Genomic DNA, 23,434 nt, shown 5'->3' with positions numbered 1-23,434 from the left:
ATCTTTAATCTTTACTACATTCTAATCTCGTCTCGTCTCCCCTCTCACTCACACACGCACACACACACACACACACACACACACACACACACACACACACACACACACACACACACACACACACACACACACACACACACACACACACACACACACGTATTAACAAGACCATACAGAATTACTGTTCTGACCATTAACTCAAGATTCTTGTACAAACTTAAACTATTCTTCCATTTTTGTCGGAAAAGTAAAAAAGCAAAAAAAAGAAAGATTCTTGCACCTTTGGAACAAATATGATATTTCCATGTGAGAGCAGTGCTGCGTCTTCAGACTTCGGTCTAGGAACAGTTCACACACTAACCTTAAAACCATAAATGCTGGATTTCTGAGACTACTGGTCATTTGGAATACTCTCTAACACCACACACGTGTGAACGACAGGGCTGCTTATTCTCCTTCCGCTGGAAGCGTCCGCAACACAACTTAAGTGGTCAACTTATTAAAGCCTGATGTTATATGCTTCAGTGAATGAGCGTCCCGTGACACGTCTGTGTCGTCAATATGAGCAATATGCTCTATTCTATGCACACAGAACAACTCTTCCTACTTCCGGGCCCCTTCCCTACTTCCCCTAGGTGTTACTGATGATACTAATTAAGGCTCTGTTCCATATAGTGTACAGTGGTTCTCAAACTTTTTTTTAATTTCAAGGACCCCTCTGAGAGTGCATTTGGTTCCATTTGTACACTCAGAGTTACAGACCCGTACGGGGCCATTTGGAACCCACTCAAGGACACTTTGAGACCCACTGGTGTAGCAGTGGTTCCAGTTAGCCAACACTGCACAAAAGCAGCACCCTGACTCTGTTTGACCAGAAAGTGTGCATAGAGCCTATTTCACCAAAGTATAAATCAGGCTTGAGTGTCGCTGTGGTTTCACGCTGGGTTATTTCCCATGTATTCCATCCACCATGATGAAGTCTGTGGAGTCATGTCATCATCATGACCGTATCGCCACTCCCACAATGTGACTTTGATTCCAGGATGGATCATAACAAACCTACTGTATCACTCTAGCCAGTTGGCTACTCATCTATGAAGCAATTGTACTATGGAACCATGGTTGGGGGTGTGATGGTCTTCCACCATTCCCTTTCTTTTCTCTCTTTTTTTTTTAGTAAAACCTGTATTTGGCACTTTATCTAACACCACTGTTACATATGTACATAATAAACATGTATTTTAATCTGCTGATGTCATACAATAAATGATTGTTCAATGAAAATATGAATTAAGTTGACCAGTGCTGGCGCTGTTTTCACTACCTCAATTAAGTGTTACATTAACACTTAACTGATTGACTGAGTGTCCAAATAAGAAACAGCATTTTTATTGGTGGCTGAAATGACATATACCTGTAGTATAGGCACACACAGTATGTATAAAATAATTCATCACATATAAGTGGACATTGTGACGTTCCCGCAACAAGCCTTGAGCATCATGTTTGGAAATCTGGTAATATCAATGAGCAAGCTGTTGAAACCTTGACCAACCCTATTCATGCAACTTCTGAATGATGGTTAATAGACAGGGTGCCTGCCTGACTCAAAAGATTGAAAAACTGGTTCTTGATCTAGAGTTTCACAGGGAATCTTGGCATCAGAGCACTGGTACTGAGTTGTCTTTTATCATATTATAAAACTAACCTTATAGGTCAGGTGAGACAAAAGCCACTGGAATATTCATACATGAATGGGGCCATTTCCTGCAACATCATATACCATTGAGGCAAAATGCAAAATGCAATAATACAAAATGCAATAATGAATACAAATAATGAAAAAAAGAATCACCATTTGTATCTCGTATCGATCTTGATAAATGCCACATAGCCTAGCACACACAGGCAGTTGCAAATAAATACATAGGTGAACATGAACAGCGACATGGAAATATACAGGCACGCACACATGCACACACGCGACGCACGTGTGCGCACACACAGACACACACGAATCAGGGTCTCCATAGAGAAGCTGGATGTATGAGGTTCTTAGAAGCCCACCAAAGAGACCCAGTCAGGAAAGTTATGTAACACTCCTGTCTCGCTAAGCTGCTGCTCTCCATGGGTTAGGGTCAGCTTGTATCGCAGACGCACCTTACACTGTAAAAAAAGGTGTACAGAGGATGGCAAAAGGATAAGTGAAGGAAAAGGAATAGGGTCAAGATTGAATGTATCACTAGGTCATTGAAGGGCGAGCAATCTATTTTTAGATCTTTGTAATCCAAGTGTTTACCTTTCCGAAATATAACCATAGAAGAGGAAAAACATTTAAACTACTTGGGCTAAATCATTTCATGCACGAATGACACACACGCCACATGTGAATAAGCAACAGCTGAATCCCATGGGTACGACCAGGTGCGCGCGTGTCACAATTTTAACCGGAAGTGAATACAAAACATAAGGCTGTTTTGAACATAATGATATACAGCTAGGAGACGACACTTGGGATCAAACTATGTGAGCGTTGTCTTGGAGTTTATACATATATTTCTTTTATTGTTTTGCTGTTGTTAACTCGGCCTGCATTTATTTCAATTCAGCAAGTATTTTCTCCGTTTTTTGATTCTTCATTCACTATGAAGCTTATGTTATACAAACAAAACTTGTCCACATTGTTGGGTGAGTAACCAATAAATAAGAGCTTTTTGGGTGAACTTCCCCTTTTAGTGCTTACTATAACTCTACAGTACAGCCAAACTCACCCTCTGGGGATTGGCCAACAATAGCACCTGGGAGATGGCAGCTGGAGGAAGCAGGGGATTATATGGAGGTAGGTGTGTTGCTGATGATGGCTGCAGTTTCACTGACATCACCTGGACAACAGGTAAACAAACCATGGATTGATTAAGTGATTTTATTATTGGACAGGTGCCACAAGAAAAGCAGAAAAGGACTGTTACATTTGGTCTCTCTCTCTCTCTCTCTCTCATATATGCCCCCTCACCCCACTCAAGGTTTCTTCCCATTGCAGGGGAGTTTTTCCTCACCACATACTGTACCACAAGTCAGGCTTCTTCCGGTGTCTTGAGAGAACTTGTGATCTCAATGTTTATAATAGAATTACACTATAGTTTTGATCATTTGGATGTTGTTTAATGTTCTTGTTACCTTTGGAACAGCAGCTTGAAACAGGACGTCTGTCACTAGAAGGGCAGAAGTGTTGACGGTAGAGATGACCATCACTGCAACACCTGGGTGTTCTGGAGGAGGCTCTTTGGCAAAGTGAATTGAAACGCGGACCCCACCCTGGTCATGTATTGTGATTGGCTCCAACTGACCTATCAGAAGAAAGGAACAATATTAGTCACTTACCAATACCATGCCCAATATGTGCCAATAGTTGTAGCACTATATGTAGCATGGTGCATGATGCCAGGTGAGAGCTTGCATTAAAGGAGAATTCCGGAGTTGCCGTTTTCTTAACGAAGTCTGCTGTTATATCCAATAACGTACAAACAGTAACTCCCTCCAGAGCGCACTACAGCTCCGACCGTGCACACTGGGTCACTACAGCTCCGACCGTGCACACTGGGTCACTACAGCTCCGACCGTGCACACTGGGTCATACGACTGTGCACACTGGGTCATACGACTGTGCACACTGGGTCATACACTACAGCTCCGACCGTGCACATTGGGTCATACGCTACAGCTCCGACCGTGCACACTGGGTCATACGCTACAGCTCCGACCGTGCACACTGGGTCATACGCTACAGCTCCGACCGTGCACATTGGGTCATACGCTACAGCTCCGACCGTGCACATTGGGTCATACGCTACAGCTCCGACCGTGCACATTGGGTCATACGCTACAGCTCCGACCGTGCACACTGGGTCATACGCTACAGCTCCGACCGTGCACACTGGGTCATACGCTACAGCTCCGACCGTGCACACTGGGTCATATGCTTGTAATTGTTGTATTTTTTGTTTGCAATGTTTCAATTTTCATGTACTTTATTATTTTCCACCAAACCGCTACTCTATGAGATTTTCCTATTTATCCGCTGGACTATACAGTATGCCACAAGAAGCCAGTGAGATACATGTGTTGCTATGGCAACAAGCAGTAATTGAGAGACCCCGCCCACAGCTCACCTGGCTGATGGAGTGATGTGCAATCACAATGTTTGGGCCACCTGGAGAGTTTGACTCTGTCAGTCCAGAGTGGAGGTGAACAGAGAGACAGACAGGCTACTGGAGAAGCAAGAGGAATATTTCCCAAGTCTTGCCATATTTCCTTTCTGGAGTACTTTCCTGAATATTGGATTCTAGGATTTAGAGAGCTTCTTTCCATTTTGGATTAGTTCCCTGGAGTTTGGATGTCGATTGAGGACGGACTTTGCGGAACTGTGTAAAGGGTGGTAAGAGGAGACTTACCACTACACAGCATTGACTGGGTTCCATTTGCATTTATTTTTTTGGACATTTAAGTTTAGTTTTGGTCTTTTGGACAGTGCCAGGACACTTGAACATTTTGCTCTGTGCACTGGGTCATACGACCGTGCACACTGGGTCATACACTAAATTGCTTATTTCGATCACTCGGAAAAAGACAGAAGTCTTCACATCTGTCTTTCATAATGACCGAATACACTGCACAGTGTTTTATCCCTAAAGGGCTTCTGTAAAAATGCGAACGATATAATAATGTCAGATTACGGTAAGAAAAGTGCTGGTCCATAATTCTCCTTTAATCATGTTAAATACCCTACTGAAAAGAGTCTGACCGATTACACGTTACTAAGAGACTGAGAATGTTATGTTATTAAATTCCAAGTTTTGCATGATAAAGAAGAATGATGTATACTGGAGATGAAGCGGAATGGAGTTCAGTGAGCACCTACAACACCTGCTTGGACCTAGCCCTCCAAGCAGAACCCAATGCTACTGAAGTTTCTGACATTTGTTCGACCCAGTGCATTGGGTCCTGTTGCACCACTACCATGCCACCTGGTACGCAGCCATTCTTAAACATAAACAACATGTTTAGCGCCTGTCTGCGCTCTTTGACGATATTTTTTCGTGTGAGCGTTTCTGAATATGTTTAGTATAAGTACCCATACATGCCGCTGCGAATATCTCCTGTGGCGCGGAAGCCGTTAAGTATTTTTAATCTTTGTTTGACCGATTTGGTCGTTTTGATTCTTCTCTTCCTTCCTTGTTTATTGACACCTCATTGTACCGCCTATCTGGCTAGCTAGTGGCGCTACAGCTATGACAGAGCAGATCAGAGGCAGGGACGTAGCCGCACAAGCCAACCGCACACCGGGAGGCGGTACAATAAACGGTAAACAAACAAGAAGAAATAAAGCGACCAAATCGGTCAAACAAAGATATATACAAAAAATACTTAACGGCTTCCGCGCCACAGGAGATATTCGCAGCGGGATGTATAGGTACTTAAAGTTCCCGAATTCAGAATAACTCAAGCAAAAAAAGACCGTCACACGGCGCAGATTCAATCTTAGAGAGCATTTTTACTTCTGCGTTCCGGAATTCCCATACGAAAATATAGTTATGACCAGGGACCCAACATAAAACTCAGAAAATTTCAGAATTTCAGAAAAGCTTTATGTAGGGTCCCGAAAGGGGCTAGCTTGGACCATACTGGTAGTCTGGCATGTTTAGCTCCTCATGGTATACTTTACATTACTGCCAACAATTTTCTAAAGCTTTTTGTTGATCGTTAGATTTCTTCACGTATGAAAATCTTTTCAGTTACATTATAGTCATGCTTTAAATCCATCATTGATTTGAAAAGTCAAGCTGAAAATAGTCCCTGTAGAAAATATAGATTCATGAATACATTTCAATCACCCATGAAATATTAACCACGATGTTTAGTCAACATTGTCTCAAACGTTGCAGGAAAAATGTAAACACAACATCTAAAAGTAAAGCCACGAACGGCAACATGGTTTATAGCAACATGTTTATGGACGAAGCTATGAACAGACACATGTACAGACGATGCCGCTAATCCTTTTGAATCAGGGAACATACTTGGTGTGATTGTCTCCAATGGCACACAGATGCCTGTTAGGGGCTGCTGAAGGCACAAGCTCTCCTCCACTTTCACAGGAGACAGTGACATCTCCATTTTAGACGGTGATCCTGACCATGTAAAAGACAGATCTTGAGCGAGTGACCTACATAGACAAAAAGACAGAGTGGGTATTGTGATGTTCAGTTTAGAATCTGAACATGAAGGTTTCCAGTTAGACCCTGGCTCCTCCTTGCAGTGTGCGTTTAATTGTCATTGGACACGATACTGAAGTTGAACCCCCATTTGCTCCCGACAAGCATGGATCACTACCCCGTTGGTACATTTTAAAGCGCTTTGAATGGTTAGAAGATTAGAAAGGCACTAATATATAATTCCATAATAAATGTCCGTTTACCCTCCATCTTTTGGGGAGTTTGTGGAGACGGTGTTGCCTCCACATCCACGGGCTCTCAGAAAAGGGTCACTCCCTTCATTTTCATGGACATTGTTCATATGGATACATCCACTGAGCTGAAAGTAAAGAAAGCTTCTGTCAAACAATCATTCAAGTTTCCGCACGACAAAAAACAAGAATGCAATTTCTTTGTGCTGGCAGGCCAGATTCCAAGTCAAATCTCACCTCCATTAATTCCTCATAGTGTGTCTTTGGAAAAACACGAGTTTGGTTGGCTTTTGAGACCAGATTATCAAAACCTGTAATGACACAGCAACAGGTCCATCAAACACATTAACAACAATAGAACGAAAACAAGTGATGTAAGATATAAGTTGATGTAAAAATTTGAGGAAACCTGATGAATACATGTTGATGACCAGTCCATTGTCATGCACGTAATACAATTTGTACACAAATAGATTTAATCAGAGGTCAGAGCACTGGTTTGCCTCTAGTGCAGAGACATTTTGGTGTCAGCTGTAATGGTGTGCACATGTCTTATATTTACCACCCTACAGTCACCAACTCATAGGAGGATTATTAAAATGAGTGCTGGCATATCACCCTGAGCCACAGCAAGCCAGTCCCAAATGTCCCAACGAGGGAAATGACAAATGTCGGGTGATAATTAGTTTATCACATGCCTTATTTATTCACACAGACACCTAGAAATAGTATTTTTTTAGTATCAGCTTGCATTCATTAGTAAATTAAAAAAAGAACACAAATGCAATGTGCATTAATTTAGTAAATGCAACGTACATTCATTAGTAAAAAAAAAAAAAAAAAAAAAACATGGTGATAAAGAGTGAAAACACATGTTAAAAGAGTTATACAGGCACAGATAAGAATAGTATAACACTTTTAAATTCATAGATTAACATTACTGGTGTGTCCGGGGGGCAAGGGTGGCCACCCCTGACATCTGTTCACCATTCAAGACTTGAGATTTAACATCTGATGGAGGCGCATACTACGGTACCTAGATCTATGAGTCCCCGGTCAGTCGGTGAGGAGAAAGTGCCTTCCAGGTGAGAATGGACACCAGGGGTGACAGAAGAGGAGGAGGTAAACGTAAGAGAGGAGTCACAGGCAGTGAAGTCAGAGGGTGAAATGGATTTCCTGTGAGGCCGTGGAGAGTCCAGTGCTGACAAGTCGATGAGGTGATAGCTCTTAATCTCTCTAGGATTTGTGGGAGCTGTAGTACAGGAGTGAGAGAGGATCATCCAACTACAACCTCGAGGAGCCAGTCAGAACCAAAATTAACACAACAAAACATGGTGCGTGCAGCATTTCATTCACAGAGACTACGAAATAATTATATGAAAATCGGAAGAGGATATGAAAGGATTGATGGGCCTACCATTGGTTTTACATTCCTCCGTTTGTTCTCCATTTGCACGTCCTTTGCCTTCTCTGCTACTGTAGTCTCTTCTCTCCACCTGGCACTTATAGGCATTCACCACCAGCGTTAACTCATCATTGGCTGCGAGGATCTGTGCCAGCACCACATCATCATCCGTCGTGTCGCTGGCTAGGCGGAACAGACTGGGCCTCATCCTATCACAGCGCTCGTACAGGGCCTGGCGTTAGGAGATGGAGGGGTCAAATCCAAAGATATAAAATAGTATAGATACAGTAGGTCATAAGCCGCCTACTTCTGTGTTTACAGACACCTATATATATAGGAACGACAGAAACAGGCATGGCGGTGGCGTGTGCATGTATATTCACAAAGACACTGAATATGTTACTCGTACTGACTTACAGCATGATGAAATTGAAACTGTGTGGGTTGAATTAATTTTCAAAAATGCTAAATCAGTATTAGTTGGCACTGTCTATAGACCGCCCGATCAGAATGGGTTCTATGATATACTTGAGGGGTGCTTAGCTGGGGAGGAATGTGTAGAGAAAATCCTGATTGGCGACTACAATACGGATATGCTTCATAAGGAAGCACCTGTGTTTAAGTCATTTAGTCGGTTTTGTGATCTGCATGGTGTCAGTCAGCTAATTACCCAACCCACAAGAGTGTGTGATTCTACTCAAACTGTCATTGATCTCATTCTGACCTCGGACAAATCCAGAATCTCCAAGAAAGGGGTTATTGTATGTGGGCTCAGTGATCATTTTATGATTTTCTGTACCCGCAAAATACAAAAACTAAAGTTTGACTGTCACAAAACAGTCATATCTAGGGACCTCAAAACCTACTCTAGTGAGGCCTTTAACCTAGAACTGGAGAGTCTGGATTGGTCCGATGTGCTCAGGAGCTCACTAGTCGAAGAAGCATGGCTTGGCTTTAAAACCAAATTTACATCAGTACTAAACATCATGGCTCCTTTGAGAACCATCAGGGTCAAAACCCGCTCGGAGCCATGGATGAATTCGGACATACTGACTGCAATGAAAGCCAGAGACAACAAATGCTCTGAACTTCTTAAATGCAAGTCCATGCTAGCCAAGCGCTTCGACAGTAATCTCCAGACCAAACTGTGCAACCTAAAAACCCAGTGTAACAAGCTAAGAAACGGTGTAATTGCCATGACCAAATCTGCCAAATGTAACTTTATCAATGATAAAGCCGAGGAAATCAAAAACAATCCTCGGGAACTCTGGAAGTTACTAAACAACCAACTAGGCTGTGGTCAGAAACTAAAAACCAGGTTTACTAACATAAACATCAAATCGAATAACACCCTCATCACTGACAAGCTTGATGTAGCCAACCACCTGAACATCTTCTTTACAAACATTGCAACAAAGCTGGTTAGCAAACTGCCCTCCCACTCTGGGCGTTTTGGTGTAGAGTACATCAAAGCCTTCTACAAAAACCTTGGTGTTTGTAAAGATGATTTCAAAATGGCAATGGTAACAACCGAGGAGGTACTTAAAAAACTGAGTGCCCTCCAACCCCACAAGGCCACTGGCCATGACAATATCCCCTCCAAATTTCTCAGAGACTCAGCCTTTTCCATAGCTCCAGTCATCACCCACATAGTTAACCTCTCCATCAAACAGGGACAGGTCCCCCAAGATTTTAAACTGGCCAAAGTAACCCCCTTGTACAAAAAAGGGAGTAAATTAGAACCCGGCAACTACCGCCCTATTTCTATTCTAAGCTCCATCTCGAAAGTGATGGAAAAAATAGTCTATGAACAGGTTGAAAAGTATCTTGCCACTAATAAATTGCTGTACGAGTTCCAATCTGGTTTCAGAACATCCCACTCCACTGACACATGCCTCCTCTATTTGAGCGACCACATCAAACACGAGGTGGACGCTGGAAAATACTGCGGCATGGTCATGCTGGACCTCCAAAAGGCTTTTGACACCGTGAACCACTCCATACTGGTTAACAAGCTTAAAGCTATTGGTTTTGATAGCACATCAGTGAGCTGGATGCAATCCTACCTGGAGGGGAGAGAACAGATGGTGGAGGTGAACGGAACACTGTCCCCTCCCCTCCCAGTGAGCTGTGGCGTCCCACAAGGAAGCATACTAGGGCCTTTACTGTTCCTAATATATGTTAACGACATGACTTCAGCTTGTGACTGCAGCTTGTTCCTGTTCGCAGATGACTCAGCACTGCTGGTCTCGGACAGGAACAAACTGCAGGTTGAAAAGACCCTCAGCTCTGAACTCGGTAGAATCTGCACCTGGCTCGCTGATAACAAACTATCCTTACACCTGGGAAAAACTGAATCCATCCTCTTCGGATCAAATAGTAATCTCAGCAAGGCAGATGGCTTCTTGGTTAGAGTGGGTGACAATATTATCACACGAAAAGATCAAATTACCTACCTAGGTTCCATCCTGGAGGCCAATCTTTCCGGTGATAAGATGGCCACCAACGTAATCAAAAAAGTCAATCAAAGAACAAGATTCCTTTACAGGATCTCCTCACTGGTCAGCAAAAACACCTTGAAGACCTTAACAGGAGCCCTCGTACAAGGTTTCTTTGACTATGCATCCACCTCTTGGTACCACAGCACCTCAAAGGCCCTTAAAACAAGGCTCCAGACCTCCCAAAACAAACTGGTCAGGCTCCTACTTGGCCTCACCCCCCGAACCCACCTCACCCCTGCCCACTTTGACTGGCTGGGATGGCTTAGGGTCGACGACAGAGTACAGCATCTTGCAATGGGTCTGGTCCACAAGATTCGATACACCACCAAGATACCCATGTACCTGTCTAAATACTTCCTTAATGTAAACGAAGTCCACACCCACAACACCAGAGGGAGTGCAACAAACCATGTACAACCCAGATTCGGCACAAACAAGGGACTAAATTCTTTTCGCTCCTATGCCACCAAAATGTGGAACGCCCTACCAACAGTCATTAAGACATGTGAATCCCTTGACTCCTTCAAAACCGCTCTCAAAGGGCACCTACGGATGGCTGCAATTCGAAACTGGCCTCTGTAAAATCTGAATCCCCCCCACCCCCCCACCCCATTTTCCCTCACTGTATATTGTATCTTTTCCCTTTTTTGCTTCCCATATGATGAATTTAGCTACATAGAAATGTCTATTTGTATGTCTCTAAATGTTTGTATGTCTTTAAATGTTTTGATGAATTGAACAATGTGGACCCTGTTGTAAACAAGTGTAATGCTTAATTGGGTCGTCCACTCACAGTTGACAGTCTTTGTATTGAGTTTGTGCTTAAAATGTACTGTAAATTCTACAAACTGTTAATAAATATTTCAATCAATCAATCAATCAATACTTTAATGAAGAACCCAATGACACATATTGAACAAACGTGTCATGGAGACCTCCATGGATTTAATACTTCCTACTCTGTGTTGGACACGGATGGATAGCGCTAATGTGAATTGAATGTTCTATACTTTTGAATTTCTACATTAAGGTCTCAATATATCACACAAAAATATTCCCCTCAATGTGGAGTCACATACAATATGTTTACAAAGGAGGATAGGTTAAGCTTCTTTTCTGATGGATGGTTATAGCACATTGAAGATTCATGGGTTGTTAAACCTTCAAATTTGTATCTATCCCTCAACAAGAGTTCATAGCCTTGAATTAGTAGGGCCAACCCAATTAGTGTATAGATGTATTGGTTCCTAAAAATACATATAAACAAATAACAAATGTTACCTTCAATTGTGATGAGTTTCCAGTGTGTCTGTGTTTGTTCAATAGTTCCCTAAGTTGCCTAGTGCTTGTCTCCACCTCTTCTAGAGTAGACACACGCTTTGACTCTTTTTCTGCTTTGTCTTGCTCCTGGAACACACAAACAAACACACAACATAACATAATACACACACAATCATCACCACTACCGATATCCCCCCGGCCTCTACAACTCAACTCACCTCTTTCATGGTGCTTTTAATAAGTCTGTTGGCGGCTTCCAGGTCCTCTGGACGGGAGCTCTTCAACAATCTGGCTAATTGCTGAAGAACAAACAAATATTAGCACCATGAAGATAAACACGTGGTTTTTCATTTAGAGGACTTTCCATTGACCAACTTAATTTCCTATCTAAGCCTTGCCATAACCCTCTAACTTTACCCTATACTCAATCTGGCATACCATTCGGTATACAAAGAAAAAAAAAAAAAAAATATATATATATATATATATAATTTTTATTTTATTTTATATATGTGGCCAGGTGGAGTTGAGCCTCAGGAGCCACCATAGGGACAGTCCACTTCCTCATTGACAATCAGGTGACTATTGATGTATATTTCGATGGCATATGCCTTAATACATGTCATAATTGTACACATAACATTTCAGTCTATAGTTTACATGTAGTTAGAAGCCTGAGTGAAGAGGTCACTAAAGCTAGTCACTAAATAAGCCCAGAGACAGCTGTTACTAGACTATTGCTATTTTCAGTCAGTTTGCTCAACAGTGATTCCTTGAGAAGATATGAGAGTTATTTATGAGGCGACCTGAGATAACAGAGCTTTATATTAGGGGTGTAATTAAACCCCACAGAGTCTGTGTGAACTCTTATCTACTGCAGGTTGGTGTCAGCTGTTAGACTCATCTCTGAGTCTTTATACTCTGTTTGTCTGTCTTGAAGAATACAGTCTAATTCATTACATATGGTAATCAATGTCCTGTATATTTAATATGGTACATGCATTTCATTCTTATAGTTACTGGTGTTAAATAAAGTTCTGCAATACTTCATATATAGTATAGATATTTAGTTAGTCCTATTGATATAAATCGTATAGGTAAGTGTGTGCCACTGTGCCACTTGAGCTACATGCAATGTGCCCCTCCTACTCACAGGAACATCCTGTGAGTATAACGTTTTGATTGGTTCCCGTAAAAGCGGAGGTGGCCTGTAGCTGTTTCCGGAGGAGGGACTTGAACCTAATATATTACAATGTCCGAGACTAATGTCGGTGTGTTCACCGTATTGCAAAGTTGATTCGAGAAGGGCTTTCAAACTGTGACTCCATTTTCGTCGTGGGCCGTTGTCCTCACGTTGCCTTGTGAACTGAGCTGTGCTTGTATCAATAAAACTGCGATACAACATTGGGATTGAAAAGGAGACTTCTCTGTCTGGTTCATTGAGGGTTGCCTCACTTTACTCCTTTACGCACAACAGCGCCGTGATCCAGATACATCACTATTTAAAGGCCCTGTCATCTGCCAAACCAGATGTTTGGTGAATGCTGCCGAGGGTCTCGAGACCTGGGTCTGCTGCTGGGTTTTTAGTTATACTAGTGCCAGGGTGAGTAACATGTCTCAAGACTGTTTTAATCATGTTTCATTCTGTATCTAAATGTAGCTGTTACCATTCAGGTCTATGTTAATTCCTTATGAATCTAAACATATCTGTCATTCAGGTTGATAACTCATGTGCCCTAGCTGGCTAGCTGTGCTGACCTCTTTCATGTGGCAGGAGGGAATGTGTGAGCACACATGGACAAGGTATACAATCAAACAATTTGTTACAATTATTTATTTTGTTTATATTTATATGGTGTACTAAATGTATGTTGTTCCCACTCCTTTAGATCTAGCCACTGCTGCTGTTAATTTTGTATTTGATTATTTGAGCCATTTATTTTACTGTGTGAATTAATTAAGTTTTGTCTTGTTTGTTTCCCCCAATGCTGAGTGTATTGCCCATCCAGAGTCAGGGAGCCAAGTGGTGTAGCAGTAGCTGACCTACTGAAGGGGTTCACAATAGGTCTCACTGTAGTCCACAGCCCAGGTTTGTTAGTGTGAATGCGTGCACCTCTTTTTCCACGGTGGCGCTCCTTCATCCTTTTGTATGCTGTTTGCTGTGTGTGCTGTGCTCTTAGGTGGTTATAGTGGTGTAGCCTATTCTGTGCTTTCCCCTAAAAGTGGTTGTTGCCCACTGGCAGCTGACTCTGTTTTGTAAGCTTTATATTGTAGTCTTTGATCTTTACCTCCGTTTTATTTATCTTGTGGTAGATTGGTAGTAGGCCTATAGCAAACTGGGTCCTACATGTGTAATTTTAATTCGTTAATAAATTCAGTATTTATGCCAGTATTTGTAGTTTTTAACAGTCTGTGTTCCACTAATACATGAATTTGGGGGAAGTTCATGTCTCATGTCTCATTGTGCAAATTTGTTTGTGGGGAACCCAATTTAGAGTATTCACCTATCCCTTCTATTCCTTGATACCTCAAGGTGGCGTAGTCATACAATTTTAATGTATAAGTGTAAATTCCTTGCCGCACCTGGATATATATATATATACACACACATAAAATTCCTCTTTTTTCCATCCTCACTATCCACAAGTACTCTAAGTACATGCACACGTAATTGTACGATACACACCATGGCCTTCTCCTCCTGGTCAAAGACAGATTGTGCACTTCTTTGGGGAGGGGGTGGCATCACAATAGTGTCTGAAAGTTTTGGGTCCTTCTTCACCACACCTAACAAACCAAGGAGAAAAACATTTTTTATTATGGAAGGAGAATGGGTACATTTCACATGAAAGCACAACTCGATACAAAGAGTGTTACTGTGGATGACACACTGATAAAGCATTACACTTGTTTACAACAGGGTCCACCTTTTTCGATTCATCAGAACATTTAGAGAGACTAAATACTACACTTCTATATTTAAAAAAGTGGAACACTGTAAGGTGTCGGCTGTGTGTGTTCAATAACAAATGTATAAAAGTTAAAGAGGCACAGATATGAATACAGGAGCTTGGGCAGAAAATATTGTAAAACCACTGGACTAACTTACATGACCTTAAATAGGTATATTAAAAAATATATACAAAAGGCATTCAAATTGTAGCACTGGTGAGTGTTGTTTTAATTTCAAACCTTGTTTCTTTAGCATGCGGTACGCTTCCTGGACCTTGGGTTCATCTTTGAGCCATAGAGTCCAACTGTAGAGGACTTCTATCACTTTGTCCTTGACCTTCTGAGGACTCCATTGACCCAGATACTGTTCACACAGAACAACCGGGTTCAACACAGAATGCTGTTGTGTGATAATTTATCTTCCATTTGATAATTGGATGGATTCCATTATTCCATTCCAGTTAAATAATATTTAGAGAAGACTGAACATGTCATGTACTTTATGTGTAGTGTACCTAATTTTGATTGGAAATAGGGATGCACTGATGCTATAGTGGGTTACCTAACAGAAATGGTCCTTCATACTAAAAAAAAAAGATCAACCATATCAACCACCGCTACTCTGAATTTTTCCTATTTATCCGCTGGACTATATGCCACAAGAAGCCAGTGAGATACATGTGTTGCTATGGCAACAGGCAGTGATTGAGAAGCCCCGCCCACAGCTCACCTGGCTGATGGAGTGATGGGCAATCACAATGTTTGGGCCACCTGGAGAGATTGACAGTGGAGGTGAACAGAGAGACAGACAGGCTACTGGAGAAGCAAGAGGAATATTTCCCAAGTCTTGCCATATTTCCTTTCTGGAGTACTTTCCTGACCATTGGACCATTGGATTTAGAGACCTTCTTTCCATTTTGGATTAGTTTGCTGGAGTTTGGATTTCGATTGAGGACGGACTTTGCGGAACAGTGTAAAGGGTGGTAAGAGGAGACTTACCACTACACAGCATTGACTGGGTTCCATTTGGATTTATTTTTGGGACATTTAAGTTTAGTTTTGGCTTTAGCTTTACACCCATCCCTTTTGAGGCAGTTTTATTTTATTTTGATTTCATTAAGTGTACATTTTGTTGTGGAAAACTTTATTTTGCTTTTGATTTAATAAATTGCAGTTAAACTTATTTACCGATTATTTAGTTATTCTTATTCTGAACTGGCCCACCACCTCCCTCATTTTTGCTATAATTGGTTCTGCGATTGTTATTGTTGCAACCGTTATAGTATACTACTGGCTTCCAGTCTCAAATATAGTTGATTTCAAAGGACACCAAGGACAATAACACTGTCAAAATCATGTACTTTGACTTCCCCAGTGCCTTCAACACCATCCAAACACACCTATGCTGCAGATGTCACTCACTCAGTCTGTCTGTAGGTCTCTCTTCTTTGGGATTATATGTTAGGGGTGTGGGGGGACTATATTAATGCACCCTGAATAGGTCTGGTCTGTTATAGTATAATTACCCCACTTTGTTAACCTGAATAGCAGCTGGCTTGCTGAATATTCCCAAAGGCCCCTGAAAGTAAACTGTATACCATTTTCCACACAATGACCCTAAACGATGGAATGCCCTACTCCTAAAGACATTTGAGAAGCAGTAGCAGTTTTTCATTGTTATCTCCATTTAACCTTGGCAATAGCAAGTTGATACTAGCTTCCTTAACACACAAAACAAAGGACTATTGCTGCAGTATGTGCACTGCTCACACATAACACAAATTAAAGCTCAATTCAATCCTGTGTACACAGGATCCTGTGTAAACGCAGTGTCAGTGATGCAGTGAAATAGGTCCCTACCAAAAGCTTTTTTCCCCTTTTTTCTTTGTCTTTTTTTGGGACACTAGACTTGTCTGTTCAGTCTGATGTGTAGAATGACCTTCTGGCATCGGAGAAGGGGAAAGGGGCCACACCCAGTAGGTTATCTATTCTACTAAATATTGAATTGCATAATCTAAATCTAAACACAATTTTAAAAGTTTTAAAATAATGTACACTTTTGAGATGGATGATATTCCACCCTCAACCACAAGAGATCTAGCAATTTATTTAGCAATTATTATTATCAAAGCATAACTTTGAGGGGCCCCCAAGCAAACCGTCCAGTTGCTAGCCTACCAACTGGGAATCCAGCATTCAGTATTTATTTTTATATATTAAATTAAATAGCCTAAATATCTTGATATTACACTTTACAAAAAATATATATACTGAAGAAGTGTTTCTTAAGCATGCATTCGACAATGATAAGTGAAAAGCGACATTGAATTAAAGTAAGAAAATCATTCGACATAATATCCTTGTCGATGTGATGACATAGCGTAACCCATCATTTTAGATAGGCTTGGTGTTCAATAAAAAGAAGTGTGTCTTGTTGTAGCAAACTTCCCTTCATGTTTAAGATGCCCTTATTAATTGACCAGAGCATGTTGGAGGAGTTGAGTTAGGAGGAGAAATGTCATCAACGCACCAATCCTCGTTGTCTGTGTCTGTCTGTCCCTCCATCTGTCTCTCTCTCCCGTGCGCTAAGCCAGTGCAATGACAAGACGACACTTGCGGGAGATGTGTGTGGATGTCACGTTTGTCATAGGTTCATAATACATTTTAACCAAAATATCTATCAATCAAAGTGATTGTATATGGTTACAAATTTGTTATCTATATTATATATCAATTATCACGCCAGCTCACTCCCCAACCCTCGGCCTGGTGGAGACAACAACAAAACTCCAAGAGAAAGAAAAAGGGTTGTTATAATTTAACTGACTGAAAAGGTTACATAAATGTTCACCAGCAGGGGTCTCTCTTTGCCTCTGGTTTGCTATTTTTGCTATTCTGGAAAATTTCTGATAAATTTTTGAAAGTATGAAATAGGCCTTAAGTGATTAAAACAGAATAAGACACCCCCCCCCCCCCTCCCACTATACTGACTACACACAAGTACATACTGTAGCCTACTGTACAACCACACCTACGGCCAAGTAACTGAGCCAGAATCTATATCCAACACTTTCCTTATAACCAGGATTCTTTCTAGCTACACTATTTATACTACACTTTCTGTCATTATTTACAGTAGGCCTACTGTAAAGAAGTCAACTTGAGCAGCATCCGTGTATAATAGGCAATACACTGCATAATTCATTTAAGTATAGTATTAGTATAATGTAAATAATGGTTTATAAAAAACTATTGATGAGTAACTACAGTAGATACTAGATTAATACTCAGTATTGGACATTACCACTAGTGATAAGATGGTATCAGTGCATCCCTAACTGCGAATCACATTAGGCCATATCAAAAGATGACAAAAGACTCCTTGTATTTGTCACTGATCATCACCTATAACTACTAATGGAAATAAATTGTGAAATTGGATACGTCTGTGGTCACTTCTGGAAAGAAGAGCTTGTTAAAACATATGCCTGTCAGTCAAGAAGATTATGTTCCTGTGATTAGCATTACCTTTGGCGATAGAACTTTGATGAGCTCATTGAGAAAGCGGAACTTTATTGCTTCATGGTGGAATCTCTTACCACAGTTGTTCATGCATGCCTCTAGAACCTATAAAACATGCATGAGAAAACCACTGTCAGAAAACTGAGCTATTTGAATGTTGCACTGTAGTGAAAAAGACAGACATTTCATAACTCTTTTGTCTCTTTTGTATACATCAAGATAACAGAGCTCATTGAAAGTCCCTGGTTAACCATGTATTTCATAAATCTTTTGTCTCTTGACTCTTTTATACCTACATCAAGATAACAGAGCTCATTGAAAGTCCCTGGTTAACCATGTATAAGCATCACATGATGTGGGACATTAGCCTAGAGACAAGCATGTCTTCAGGACATTTTACAGTGAAACTATACTTTATTTGATCTATTCCTACTGTATGGTCAGCAGGATCAGTACTTATAGATTTTTGTAAGACTGTGCCATTTCTGCCATGTTACACACATTAAGGGCGATTTCGGAAATACCGCACCGGAGTGCACTCTCCTATTAGTTTGCATTGCACAGTGTGCTCAGTGCGCTATTTCCGAACGTGCCCTAATTTACCTGTGACACAATCTGGGATATAAAACTGAATTTCATGTCCATTTTGGAGATTAGGACTGTTCTGTTTGGATGTATGGGCTGTGAAGGCCAGAAAGTAGTTTTTGCCACTCAGTAGACGTTCCTGCATAATGTCTGGATATGATGATGATGATGTCACGCGCATACTGTATTGTGATAGAATATAAAAGAGGCACAAACCCTATGTAAAAGGTTTGTAAAGGGCCTGGGGAACGAACCCTATGTAAAAGGTTCGTAAACTAATTATTTCTAATTAGTTCCCCCTGCTTCATTAATTACTAGCACAGGAGGCAGGATGTCAGGAGAAGGATGGACAAAGAATTGATGCATGTGATACAAATTAGTAACAATTCTTAACAGCACGCCACCCAATAACCCCCAAACAAAGACATTTTGATTTCAATGAATTGTTCTTTTCAAACCACTGGCATCAATGCAAACTTGAAAATGAAAATGAGTTTCAGTTTCAGAAAACGTGATTTCCCGTCTGTTAGTTATATCGGTTAGTTAGTCACCCCATGCCTCCATATAATGGTCATGCCTCATGACATCATCAGGGATCTCCATATATGGAGAGAGTGTGTGTGTGTGTGTGTGTGTGTGTGTGTGTGTGTGTGTGTGTGTGTGTGTGTGTGTGTGTGTGTGTGTGTGTGTGTGTGTGTGTGTGTGTGTGTGTGTGTGTGTGTGTGTGTGTGTGTGTGTGTGTGTGTGTGTGTGTGTGTGTGTGTGTGTGTGTGTGTGTGTGTGTGTGTGTGTGTGTGTGTGTTAACAAGTGAGAAGTTGTCACGTGGCGCAAGCGAACTAGCCAATGAAAAGATGTGCGCATAGCGAACTAGCCAATGAAAAGATGTGCGCATGAAAACAGTTCGTTATAACAAAGATATTTGCTGGAATCAGCTGTTATTTACTGTAAAGACACTTACAGTAAGAGCTTGCAGAGCCTCTCTCTCCTGTGGAGACTGAATCTTGTGGGCCAAGAGAGGGCTGGCTACCTGGGGTCTGAGAGGACAGAATGACTCAACAGCATGCAGTGGTGGAGCGTAGTAAAAGTACAATATTTGAATCTGAGATGTAGTGGAGTATAAGTAATAGCATTGGAATTTGGAAATACTCAGTAAAGTACAAATAACTCACAATTGTACCTACAATTGTACAGTACTTAAGTACTTACAGTAGGCCTACTTACATGTAGAACTTACATCACTGCTGGCAGGTTAGTATAGGCTAATGCTATACCACTATCAAAAGAAGTGCAGCTAGAATATATGTTCACAATGAATACTACACTACTATTTAATAATCGCACAGGTCATAATGTTGTAAGGAATTGAAAATGGATGAAAAATAACTCAAACTGAAGAAATTATGAAAATGATACAATTTACAATTTACATTTAGCAGACGCTCTTAATCCAGAGCGATTTACATTAAGCAAGAACAAAAAAGCATGGGAATACATCACATAAAAACATTTATCATGAAACATGCGTAAGCTAAGAAAGTAACAGTGGAATATCTATATAATGAAACTATACATATAAACTTTACATATATACTACTATGCTATACATATGTACTACAACTACAATGATAACTACAACACTGCTATGACTGGTGGTGGATGTGAGGTTCCAGTTTCCTTAGAGGTGTGCGTGCATGCATGCATGTGCATGTGTGGGTTTACTCCAGGTAGAATCACTATCAACTTAAATCTCAAATACAGTCGTGCTGCTTCGGGGTAATGGTGCATTCACACGGGCAGATGAAACGATGCAAAGACGCATTGTGAGTCGTGACTGAGTTGATTTGGAGCAGCTACTATACAGTATTAATTGCGTCTTTGCAACGTCATGTCACTGGCTTCCATTGACAATGAATGGTAGACTGCATCATTTAATCTGCCTGTGAGAACGCAACATGTGTCCATAAGAAGTACAGCTGGTTGCTCTCTAATCTCTAGAAAGTTTGGGATCCCTTGCTCTAGAGTCCAGAGTCAAACTTTTCAGGCCGCGACCCTCCAAAATGATCATTTGAACTGGCCAACTTGGCCACCCTGACAATCACTTGAAAATGAAATTGTAGGCATTACATTTAAGTTTGACTCTGTTCCACAGATAAATATTGTGAAAATAGTCAAACTACAAGCTCACATGCGAGGTGTTGTGAGCTTCTAGATCGGCTATTTTCCACAATGTTTGCCTTTTTGTAAGCTAAACATCTGGGGACCCACCCCCCAAAAAAGTGGTTCCTAGTTTGGGAACCACTGCTCTAGAGTTCCTCTTCTATTTCACACTCCATTTTAGGTGACCAGGTGACCACTGAAAACTACAACATGACATCTCACCGCTGATAAGCAACTCACCGCTCACACAAACACATCCCTCTGTTTTACTAACCACCTTATCACCTAAAACTGGAGTATGAATAGGCCTTTAGATCGGCTCTCCTTCTGATGAACAAGCCAGTCAGTGGTTCTGTTCTGCATCCATCCACCTAGAATTCAAGCTAATTATTGCATAATACGTGAGACATCCTGGAGATCTGCTCATGTAACGCTCATGTCACAGTGCAGTTATAGCTTACCCATCAGTCTCCTGGTTGATGAGCTCGTAGAAGGCTTGGATACAGTCCCACCTGTCAACCTGGTTAGCTGGGTCTGTGGCCTTGTCTGGGACCAGGACAGGACAAGAAAAAAGCATTTAACTCAGATAGTAGGCAGAAACATGCATGGGGAAGCACAGACACACATCAACAACAAAAATCTAACAAAATGTAGAATAATAATCATTAATGAATCATTAGCTCGGCATCACTTTTTTTAAAGATAGTGGGAGACTGTGCTGTGGCAACTTTGGCAAGTCAGTAGCCTACATGTCAGCCCCCAGGGGGTCCCAATGATTAGCTTAACGTGTTTGTTTTCTCACTCAACAGTAAACAAACCACAGTAGGCTATGTGACATATCTGCACTTTAAACTTAAAGACCTTTTAATACATTGGCCAAATTGTCAAATATTACCTAAGAAAGAGGAAAACATTGTGAAATGAGCTTGTAGTTCAGCTATTTTCACAATAATATGCAGATCTGTAGGGCCTATAAGAAGAACCGAGTCAAACTAAATGTAAAGTCTGAGAAGGATTTAATTGGAGTTGTTACCAAACTTACAACTAGTCCTTGTCAGTCAGGGTAGGGCGGTCCCTAGTTCACTTCAAATATTATTTGGGGGGGACTCACGCGCGGCCGGGAAGTTGGGAACCCTTGCCCTATGCATAATATGACAGTTTCTACTAGAGCGGTTTGTCACTCAAACGACTTCCTAGCAGCGCGCTGTGGAGGAGCCGCCGCGCAACAACTGTCTGCAAAGTTGCGTCTGAAACGAAAGCCACAAACACTGTCCCGGCCACAACAGATCTAACATAAACAGTGCCTGTCGGACAACACTGCATGAAATGAGCTATGAAACTTCCTGTTACAACAACCGAAAGAAGTAGGCCATTACTGCGCTTTTCCCCCCTAAATGTAAAATTCTAGGCTATAACCTAATTATGAAAAGTTGAGAACAAACAATATAGACTATAGCCAAAGCCACTGAACCTTTTATTTATGCCCAAACCGGTTCACGACTAGGATAGTCTACAAATTATATAGACTTTGAATACGCTTCATGATAATGTGCGTAAGAGAAAAAGGGTGATCAAGTCCGATCCAAAAACAAAATTTAGCGAACACACTCGTGTGCCAGCTTCTTCACTTACTGAGCCATGATTCTAATGTCCCTCCGCTTTCATAGGTCGCCATAGCTGTCGTGTCGCCAAACAAGACGCAAATGTTGTCTATTTCAACAACAGATAAACACCGTCGCTGTCTGTCGATCTGCCTGTCTCTCCGAGAGCAGAAGTGTCAGTGTGTCACTGTGGCCTGGCCTCCTGCCCAGCCCAGCTCTGCGCGTAGCGACATGTGACACACAAGCTCTGCTTAGTCAGGAGTCATGCTGTAAACCAATTTGTGTCAAACACCGTCCCTTTTATCTACCATGTGTAAAAATTAAGGAGAACGTGAAAGGGAAAGCTGTTAAAATATTATCCGTTATTGAAGGTGGTTCTGACACCACTGGGTAAATTGGACCCCAAATGTATTAAAGCAAAATGTAAAAGTAAAAAAGTTATGTTAGAAAAAAAGAAATTGTATATATATAATTGCCTTTTTGTGCAACTGTCATCCATTCAATGGCCTGCTAGAGGTAGAGTAGATGTAGTCCTACGAAAAACAGCTTCCTTCTATAATGCCAAATCCATCAGGCTACCCTCAATTTTCTCTTAAAGCACTTCTTTCGAAGATGCTGTAGGTAGGCCTACGTTAAAAACGTAAAGTAGCCTAGACCTAGTCAAGAAGAAACTCAAATCTGTGCTGTATTGCTGCTGTATTGAGTAAAACAAAGTATTTCTGTATTTACCTTATAGTGACTCGCTGACTCCTGACCTTAAGAGAGTAGTCATGGTGACTGTACATCTTAGGTCAGCCTCACATGTCCCATTGAATAAAACATTAAATCAAGAGCATGAACATTGTTTTAAAATCTTTTATTATAAAATCTCTAATAACTCAAGTATTAAATGGGAGTTGTTCACATACACCAGCTGTGTTCAAAGTGCAGCCCGCTGGCCAAATGTGGCCCTGGGGCGAATTTTAT

The 23,434-nt window shown here is 41.2% G+C and overlaps 1 protein-coding gene across 1 annotated transcript; it reads right to left on the bottom strand.

The window, feature by feature from the left end:
• Window positions 1–1,403: 1,403 nt before the first annotated feature.
• On the bottom strand, window positions 1,404–22,635 carry LOC310858724 (ADP-ribosylation factor-binding protein GGA2-like). Its single transcript, XM_083764970.1, has 16 exons — window positions 22,500–22,635; window positions 21,329–21,413; window positions 19,669–19,744; window positions 18,131–18,229; window positions 14,843–14,966; window positions 14,337–14,437; window positions 11,869–11,949; window positions 11,651–11,776; window positions 7,881–8,100; window positions 7,500–7,715; window positions 6,701–6,774; window positions 6,476–6,591; window positions 6,078–6,223; window positions 3,178–3,347; window positions 2,772–2,882; window positions 1,404–2,166 (listed from the first exon to the last, which is right to left on the bottom strand). The coding sequence occupies exons 1-16, from the start codon at window positions 22,540–22,542 to the stop codon at window positions 2,056–2,058; spliced, it is 1,899 nt and encodes a 632-aa protein (XP_083621096.1). The 5' UTR covers window positions 22,543–22,635; the 3' UTR covers window positions 1,404–2,055.
• Window positions 22,636–23,434: the final 799 nt, after the last annotated feature.

The sequence above is a fragment of the Protomyctophum parallelum genome (genome assembly GCF_964188405.1).
Source record: "Protomyctophum parallelum genome assembly, chromosome: 5".
NCBI classification, from domain to species: Eukaryota; Metazoa; Chordata; class Actinopteri; order Myctophiformes; family Myctophidae; genus Protomyctophum; species Protomyctophum parallelum.
This window is presented reverse-complemented; position numbering and strand designations above follow the sequence as displayed.

Coding starts and splice junctions, on each gene's coding strand:
- LOC310858724 (XM_083764970.1), bottom strand. CDS start 22,542: ATGGCGACCTATGAAAGCGGAGGGACATTAGAATCATGGCTCA. Junction 11,950..14,336: donor ACCAGGAGGAGAAGGCCATG/GTGTGTATCGTA, acceptor TTTGTTCTTCAG/CAATTAGCCAGATTGTTGAA. Junction 7,716..7,880: donor GGAGGAATGTAAAACCAATG/GTAGGCCCATCA, acceptor CCTGTACTACAG/CTCCCACAAATCCTAGAGAG.